The 9,434-nt window shown below is 51.0% G+C and overlaps 1 protein-coding gene across 1 annotated transcript in view; it reads right to left on the minus strand.

Annotated features, from left to right (window-relative positions):
* ARHGDIG (Rho GDP dissociation inhibitor gamma) overlaps positions 1-9,434 on the minus strand; it is a 64,309-nt gene that overhangs the window by 27,450 nt on the left and 27,425 nt on the right. Inside the window, exon 3 of the mRNA XM_019507390.1 lies at positions 6,107-6,286. Coding sequence (XP_019362935.1) covers positions 6,107-6,286 — 180 coding nt within the window. The remainder of the gene's footprint in view (positions 1-6,106; positions 6,287-9,434) is intronic.

Below are 9,434 nucleotides of genomic sequence, written 5' to 3' on the forward strand. Positions count from 1 at the left end.
TGAAGAAGGTGACCCTCCCCCCCCCTGGGGAGTGTCTGGGGGGGGGGGTCCCCACACCTTCCATCCTCCCTCACACCCACACCCTGCCCATCCAAGCGCCGCACTCCTGCTGCCCCTCTGGGTGCAGGCTGTGTGCTATCACCAGCCCATCCCCATGCTCCACACTCCTGCCCCACCCAGCTGCAGCTTCCCCTGCCTCTGCCTCAGCCACTTCCTTACCTGCTGCCTGGAGTGAGCGCTGCAGCAGGGAGATGAGGAGGAGCTGCTGAACACCAGGGAAGCCAAGGAGGTCTCCCAACAGCTGCAACAGAGGCAGCAGCAGCTCTGTCTGGAAGCCTTGTGCTGGCTGGGTTGGGCCCTTCCACGTACAAGGGTTGAGGTGAGGTGTGGCATATAATTAGTTGGTGGGCACTTGGGGTTGGAATTGGCCTTCCCTGCACTGCAGCCCATACCTCGCAGATGGCATCCAGATGTTAGTGTTCCCGGCCAACTGCCGGAGCAAACTTAGGCCACTCCAACAGGCCTCAGTCACCGGCACACTCACACTGTCCGCCTCTCACCTGGGCCTCACACACTCCACCCTCTCTCACAGGGTCCTTTTCATCTATCACCAACTTATGCTGCCTTGCTCCCTCTTGGGGCAGGCCCCTTAGGCCATCGGCTTAGCTAGTCCATCCCTTGGGTGGCAGACGTACTGTCTTTTGGGCCCCTCCCGCGACTCTCACTCCGGTAGTGGCCAGCCAATTACCCGACCGGGTCTAAGCATACTCGAGCCCCTTCCAGGACAACTCTGTGGGTGTGTGCGCGCGTGTGCGTACGCACACTGGGCCCTCAGCCTTCTGGTTCTTCTCCCCCTCTTCACTGGGGCTCCCCATCTCTGTCCCCCTCACTCAGTTCAGTTTTACTTTTTTATGATTCATATGTACAGGGACAGATCCAGGGAGACTGTGTTGGTGAAGTCGCACCTTCTTTGATTCCCAAAATTTAAAACCACCTGCTTGGCAGCAGCAGTTGCATTTCTATTCAGGGCAGACGGAGGGAGGATGGAGCTTCATGGCTCTCTGTAATCTGATTCCTTCTATTCTCTCTTCACTGCACACATTAATGACCCTCTGTCATTTTAACGGTCCTCTAATTAGGCTATCCTTTCTTCTACAGTTTTCCTGTTAGCTACTCCCATTTCACAGCCCTGCAGACTGTTTTTAGCTTTAAGTAAAAACATTATCTCAGGTGTAGAAACATTAATTCAGGCAAACATTAAGTCACAAGTGGATATAACAGTTAGTGAAGTGTTGGGTGCACTATCAAGACACTCAGGATGGCTAGATTTTATGAATCTGAAAGAGGCACACATTTATTTCTAATAGAGTGAAACCAGAAGCTAGCCACTTAGGTCAGGGCCACAGAAAACCAAGGAGGGTAAGAGACCAAAAGGACAGACTCTCAGAGTGGGAAGGAGCCAGCCCCCTCCCTACCCCTACCCCCCTCTTCCACCTCTAGAAGCCACACCTGGGTTGGCTTTAGGCGACACTCTCAAAAACCAGACAAAGCTGCTTTGGTCCACAGTAAGCAACCCCTTGTGGGGGACTCCAAGACAGGCTGTGTTACAGAAGTCCATGAATTAATGAATTTTCAGGAATGCAAGTAGGGTAGAATGGAACCGTGCTTAAAGTCCACTTATACGCCAAATAGATGGAAGATGTTCTGGCACACAGTTTTCACAGGAACAGAGCATAGGTGACAACCCCTCTGTTAGCCTCATGCCCTCCAAGTTACTCTCCAGTTCAGGAAGTTTACTGGAGAATTTCCCATACCAGTAAAATAATATATCCAAAAGGGAATTACTTTATTCTTGAGGTCACAGACAATTCTAGGGAATATCTGGATTAATCTGTGTACCTACAGGTTTTCACACAGACAATTCTCTTTACAGGCCCAACTCTAAATAGACAATACCCCTAGAGGCAAAGATAAATCCCCCATTGTCCATGACAGTCAAAGCTAGACCAGACTAACTCTGAGAAAACACTCTGGAGAACAAGTTTCACAGGCCTTCATCATCCAAAAGGTTCTTCTTGCCACTAGCATCCATTTTACACACCTCTAGTGCGGCAGAGTGCCCTGGGTCTAACTTACCATGGAATCATTGAAGAGGTAACTAACAGAGCTGCTCACAGCACACACAAAGGCACTTACTGCCTTCACATGCACTTCAGGGACATCTAACTGTGGTTTCATAGATTGTTATGGGCTGGAAGGGACCTTGCAGATCATTGGGTCCAGCCCCCCCACTCTAGGCAGGAAGGTAACTGGGGTCAAGTGAGGTGACTGTCCAGTCTCATCTTGAAAACGTCTAGGGTAGGTGACTGCACCACCTCTGGGGGGAGTTTATCCTACTGTCTGGACACCCTGACTGTGAAGGAATTTTCCTGGTATTAAGCCTGAAGTGGCCTTCCAGGAGTCCGTATCCATTGGTGCTGGTCTTCCCTGGGGATGCCCTAGTGAACAGTTAGTTGTTCACTGAGCTCCTGATGCACTCCTCTGATACAGCGGTAAGCCACTATCAAGTCCCCTCTCAGCCTTTCCTCGTATGGCTTGCCTTGTTAAGTCCCTGATCATATGGGTGGCCCTCTTCTGGACCCTCTCAAGTTTTCACATGTCCTTATTGAAGTGTGGCGCCCAGAACTGGACGCAGTACTCCGACTGTGGTCTCACCAGTGCTGAGTACAGCAGGAGTATCACTTCCTTAGTTTTATACAAGATGCATTGGTTGATGCATGCCAGCATGTTGTTTGCAATGCAGTGGCCAGCAGGGCACTGATGGCTCGTGTTCATGCAGTGGTCAGTCATTACCCCTAGGTCCCTTTCAGCTGTGGTGCACGTCAGGCTGTCACCTCTGAATTTATATGTAAGTTGAGGGTTATCTGCCCCCAGATGGAGCACCTTACACTTGGAAGTGTTAAAACTTCATCTGGTTCTGGTCTGCCCAACTCTCGAGCCTATCCAGATCTGCCTGTATCAGTAATCTATCTTTGTGTGTGGCCACACTGCCCCATAACTTGGTGTCATCTGCAAGCTTGGCCACCGAGCTTTTCACTCCCCCATCCAAATCTTTGATAAAGATGTTGAAAAGCAGCAGTGCAAGCATAGACCCCTGAGGTACACCACTGGCCACTTTGTGCCAGGATGACATAGATCCATTCATCAGAACTCTCTGGGTCCTACCCTGTAGCCAGTTTTCCACTCACTGAACCGTCGAACAGCTGAGCCCACAATCTTCCAGTTTTCCCACAAGGACATCATGGGATACTAGAACAAAAGCCTTTTGGAAGTCTAGGTATAACTTCTACCTTGTTTCCCTTGTCCAGGTGGCAAGAGACCCGGTCGCAGATGGAGATGAGATTGGTAAGACAAGACCTACCTGTGACAAAAGCATGCTGGCTGTCATTTAGAATCTTACCTTCTGCAAGTGGATCACACACAGACGCTTTAATGAGCATTTCCAGGATTTTCCCTGGGATAGAGGTTAGGCTGACTGGCTTATAGTTGCCCGAATCCTCCCTCTTCCCCTTTTTCAAGATGGGCACAACTCTGGCCCCCTTCCAATCCTCAGGCATCTCCCCTGTATGCCACGAATTCTGAAAGAGCTTTGCCAGGGGCTCCGCAATGACCTCAGCCAGCTCTTTCAGCACTCTCAGATGGAGTCCATCTGGTCCCGCTGACTTATAAATGTCTAGCTTTTCTAGTTGGTATTGCACCCGCTCAGCATCCACAGTGGGGAGGCTGTAGGTCTTGGCATTCCCCCTATGAGCCTTATCTCGCTTGACATTCCCCATGGTCCAGCGAAATACCAAAGCAAAGCAGGCATTCAGGAATTCGTTTTTTTCCTGAATGTTGGTTATCAGCTGTCCCAAGGTGTTAAACAGCAGTCCCACACTTCCATTTGTTTTTCCTTCTACTGCCTACATACCTAAAGAAGGACTTCTTATTGTCCTTGACTCCCACGGCTAACCTAAACTCAGTCGCCACCTTGGCTTTCCTGATCATTTGCTGGCCACCAAAGTACAGTCCTCCTTGAGGACCGTCCCTAGCTTCTACTGTGCATAAACCTCTTTTTTCTTTTTTAAGAGGACCACAATGTCCCTATTAAGCCAGGAGGGCTTCCCATCTCTCCTGCTACCTTCCTCTTTGCAGGAATGGCATTCTTTTGTACTCCGAGAATCGTGTCCTTGAGCAACAACTACTCTTCGTGCACCCCATTTGCCTTCCCTTCCTTGGTCCCTCATCACCTCCCCTACTAATGCTCTGACCCTGTCGAAGCCAGCATTCTTGAAGTCCAGGACTTCAATCCTGCTGGTTGATTTGTCAACCTTGCAGCGGACAGTGAACCTGATAATTTCATGGTCACTGTTGCCCAGGTTACCCTCAATGTTCAAGCCACACACCAGATCATCTCCCTCGGCCAAGACCAGGTCCAGGAGAACGTTGCCTCTAGTTGGCCCTTACACTTCCTGGATCAGACAGAGCTCCTCGATCACAGTCAGGAAACTGTGTGAATAATGTGACCTAGCCAAGTGTTCCTCCCAATCTACATCCGGGTAACTGAAGTCACCCATGACAACCAAGTCCCTTGTGCATGTCAGCTCCAGATCCAGCTCCTCCCGTTGCTTCAGTGGCCTGGAGTAAATGCCTACAGTTCGGTTTCTCTCACCTTGCCTCCTCCCCCTCCCCCTCCCCCTGTAAGTTGACCCACAGGGTTTCAAGCTGCTTGTCTTCGAAGCCAATGTCAGCCTCCAGAGAGGTGTACTGCTCTCTCACGTACAGAGCTACCCCTCCACCTTTTCTCCCTACTCTGCCCCTTCTGTGCAAGGTGTAGCCCTCTATGGCTACGCACCAGTCATGCAAGGAGTCCCACCAGGTCTCCATGATCCCTACCAGATCATATTGTGCACCAGAGAACAGGAGGGCTAGCTCCTCCTGCTTATTCCCCATGCTCCTAGCATTGGACTAAAGGCAGCCGAGGCCCTCAATTGACACCCTCACTTTCCTGAGATGCTGTGGGAGAACTGTTTGGTTAGCACTCTCAGAAACAGTTGTGCTACTGTCCTCCACAAGGGAGCTTTCCTGTGTGCCAGTCCCCAGGCATGCTCCACTTGGAGTTTTCCCATCCCCCAGCAAAGTCAGTTTAAAGCTCTGTCCAGTAGATCAGCCATCCTGGTTGGTGGTTCATTAGAGCCAGGAAACAGGGATTTATTTTAAGGATACAGTGGCCACACTTGGATAAGAGAAAAATGCAACTGCCTCAGCATATCTCAGAGGCACAGGTTTGCCTGTAATCTAAAAGGGAGTTGAGTCCCCATCAGCACCCCTCAGCCAGAGGGGAGGAGCCCTCCAGAGAGCATATGCCAAAAGAGAGAACAAGCAGCAGTGGTAGGGGAGTCCTCACACAGGAAACAGAAGCAGGCAGAGAAAGCCAGGCACCCATATGGGTCTGACAGTGTAAGGCTAGCTGCAGTGCATGTGCCAAGCCAGTGAATCCTTGTCCTTAGGAGCTCCCAGCAATGGCTTTCTCCATCGTTGTCACTTGGAATAAAATTTACAAGATTCCTCCATAAGTGTTACTATGGAAACTGCTGTGGCACACTAGTAACCAAGGTAACTGCAGTGCAGAGCTGACACCGGGCAGCTGTTACTGTTCAGAGTATGATGGGTGAGGCTACTAGTGTTCCCTATTCGAGTCTGGAGCAACTGATATCTCTGCAAATACTAGAGCAGGCTGAGCTGGCATTATTCCCAACGGGAGAGATGGCACCTGCCCTCCCACACTCCCTACCACCACAGCTAACATCCCACACCCCTGTGCCCCCTGAAGCAGGATCCACCTTCACCCCCACCTCTGCTTATCCTTCAAGCCTGAAGTTGGAAAGACCCAAGTGAAATATTTCCCAGACTGTCCCAGCCTTAGTGTCAGGCTCCAGATTTAATCAGCCACTTTACAGAAACAGAAGGGGAGGGGAAGGGGGTGGAGGGACTGAGCCTGAAGCTCCCCTACCCCCCTCCCAACAAGGCGCTCTTCCCTGGAGCCCCTGCTCCAGACATGCCTTACCAACAGCCACAGGAATGGGCCCCAGCAGTGCCTGCTTGTATTTGTTCAAGCTCTCATCATCCTGGTCCAGCTGCTGGATCTCTTGGAGGCTCCTCTTCTCTGGGGTCTTGTAAGCCAAGTCAACATCATCCACATCCTCCTCCAGGGACAGAGTCACCCCATCTTTGTCTGCCACAATGTCTGCAGGGAGAGAAGGTCAGTTAGAACAAGGAGGCACCCACAGATATAGAGTATCCCCAGACTGGGCATGTAGACAGCTAAGAGAGGCAGCCCCAGATAGGTGGGGGAGGGGGAAATCAGGAAAGGGGCAGGGAGTGCAGGGTGTCTTTCCTACCCACTATAGGTCACTGGCAGCTTGCTGGGAGGCAGCCTGGGAGCAAGCATTGTGTGACAGGGAGAAAAGTAGTCCCAGGAGTCTCCAGGCTGTGAGGGAGCTGCCTCCAGGAGCCTAGGGGCTAGAAATTTTTCCCTGCTCATGTGCTCTTTCTGCTCCTGGCCTGCACTACAGAAATAAATAGTCACTCTGAGTACAACATGGAGGGCAAGGAGCTCTTCCTTCCATGCAGCATAAGTAGAAGGGCCTGCCTCACCCATCCCCAGGACCTGGAACTCTCCTGAATTCCTGCTCCAGTTGCCTGAATGTCTGGGTACCACAGCTGCAGCTGGACATTTCACAATCCACAGTAGGAAGGTACCATCCTTGCCCATCTACAGTGAAGCACCTCCTGGCTGCACTCAAGCTAGCATCCAAGCCAAGTCCCTACTAGCAGCTCTTAGAGCTGCACTGGTTATTTCATCTTTTGCTTCCAATTGTGAATGTGGCTCTGATGAATTCCTCAGCATCCTGTGTAATTATCCTAACACAAAGCAAGGGGGGGGGGGGAAAAACAGGCAGCAGGAACCTCTTGAACCTGCAGCCCTGGGCAGACCCCTCCCAGCATACCCCAATAAGCAGCTGCCAGAGTCCCAAGACCAAGATAGGGAACATGCACCTGCTAGGGCAGAGCAGAGAGACCTGAAGGGCAGAGACTAGACATAGGCTGGGATGTGCACCCATGATGAAGGGTCCGGCAGCCCACATGGAGTACTCCTCTTCACTAGCTGCTGGCCCCAGGAACGGCCCTCTTAATTGGGACATGGGCCCAGGCAAAGCTAGAGGGAAGGTCAGATGAAGCCAGCTCCATGGATGGGTCATAAGTTGCCTTCGATTGTGGTCTTATCACTGCAGAGGGAGGGAACTCAATGCTATTTCCACCTCCACAACTCTGGGGAAAAAGAACCAGTGTAAGTCGGAGGCTATGCACAAGACCCATCTCCTAGGTCTTTGAGTCTCATATTAGAAGTGCCACAGCCCCCCAGAATGACAGCATGAGCCATATGTACCATGCCTCAGTACTGGAGACAGTTTGCTCAGTTACAGGTACAGTCTTTTTGTTGCTGGTCCTGCTGACCCCACTCCCAGCTCACTAACAGTAGGCTCTTGCCACCAGTAGCCCCACCCACAAGAAAGTTTACAGGACAAGTAATGCCTCACCAACACCTGTGCAGCCCTAGCACTTTGATGTCACCAGGGTGATAGCACAGGCCACAGCAGCAGGGAGCTCATGGCCAAGGCTCAGGAGCCAGGTTGAGCTGAGCTGTGGCTGCAGCTCAGGTAGACACACCTGAGCTTGCATGCAATACGGGGACCCATTTCTATCTAATCAGAGCAATATGGAGCTAAGCATGGAGCTCTGGCCCAAGAGTTTATTGACCACCTCATGTGGTGTTGGCAACCTACACTAAGCTCCCTGCTGCCATAATAATACAGCTATGATACAGCTAGCCAGAAATTAGCTGAGATGCATCTGTGAGGTGCAGTCACACGAGGACAGACAGTGTAGACACATCAACAGGAGTCCCTCTCCCCAGCCTAGCAGAGGGTATATGCATCTCTCAGGGCTATGCGTCTTTCAGTGGGCCCCAAGCATTGACCTGCCTTGCTGAAAAGTGAATGTCTGCCATACCAGTGGATCCCTCACAAGCTTGTACATAAATCGGAGAATCACAGAAAAATAGGGCTGGAATCAAAAGCAAAAAGGACCTCACCCATCTGTTCACGACAGAATCACCACTAGCTGAATACCACACTTTTCTTTGGATTGGAAACTCAGAGGGAAGCAGCTGGGAACTGGCTCTGAGCTGGAGCTGAGTCTGGCACTAGGCTCTACAGGAGCCAGAAACACAAAGCCAGAGGCGCCAAGATGCCAAGTGAAGCAACCAGGTTCCAATCGAAGTGGCTGTTGGTTCCAGGGCTGGCAGCAGGCTCCAGGCAGAGGTCACCAAGGCGGCTCTGGAACCAGCAGAGATGTACCTCACTGTCAGAGCCTGGCCCCAGATCAGAGGCCGTGGAAGGTGGTTGGGAAGTTGTCAAGAAACAGACACACAACCTGGCCTGAGTACAATGGGAGGAAACACGCACGAGACTGGCATGAAAGAAGCCAGTGATGGTGGCTGGTGTTAGTTCAAAGATGGGGAAGGAATGGGATGGGTGCCAGGACCATGCAGGGGTCTGGTTCTAAGAGAATCCAACCCAAGTCACATAGTTTGGCTGGGGAAGGGGGAAAAAAAATATCAACCTGTGATTTGGCAGTTAGAGAGACACAGTCACTTGAATATATACATAAGTAGATGAATAGCACTAACAAATTTCAAGCAATTCCAGTTTCCTCAAGAACCTCTTTAAGAACTGTTTGAAGAGTTGGCAAATTGCTTCTGAAAACACCAGGAGTGTTTCTGATTCCAAACTAAATGACTCAGAACTTCTGGCCCAGGACAGCCTGCCCTCCCCAGCCCGACCAGCTCCATGGGATCATACACATCTTGCACCTGCTTTGCCAAGCTAAGCCAAAAGTTGCAAGTCTCTTACTTCCAAATGCCTAAAATGTAACTGTGCATACAAAACTTTGAGGCCAAGTTCTGATTTCCAGATGGTTGGCATTCCCTTCTACATCCTCAGAAGGCTCTGTCCTCGCTAGCATATCTGAGCCAACTCAAAGCAGAGGTTGCATCTCAGCAGGATGTTCATTCTGAAGCCTAGTAATCATATTGCATTTATCATCACTATTCTTTCACGGATCATTTGAGCAGAAGAATTTAGGTGCATACAACGATAGGTCTTGGGGATGGATGGCAGCAGCATACAGCAGCAAGGAACTACAACATGCAAAGGGGGAGTTAAATGATTGCAGTGCAAACCCCACTGCAGAGCACAGCTTCAAAACCAAAACATTCAAAAGTCATGGCCTGAGCCCCCTCCCCTTCATTCTCCCCCCCCCCCCCCCCCCCC

The sequence above is a fragment of the Gavialis gangeticus genome, unplaced genomic scaffold (assembly GCF_001723915.1).
Source record: "Gavialis gangeticus isolate Ggan-Ray unplaced genomic scaffold, GavGan_comp1, whole genome shotgun sequence".
NCBI classification, from domain to species: domain Eukaryota; kingdom Metazoa; phylum Chordata; order Crocodylia; family Gavialidae; genus Gavialis; species Gavialis gangeticus.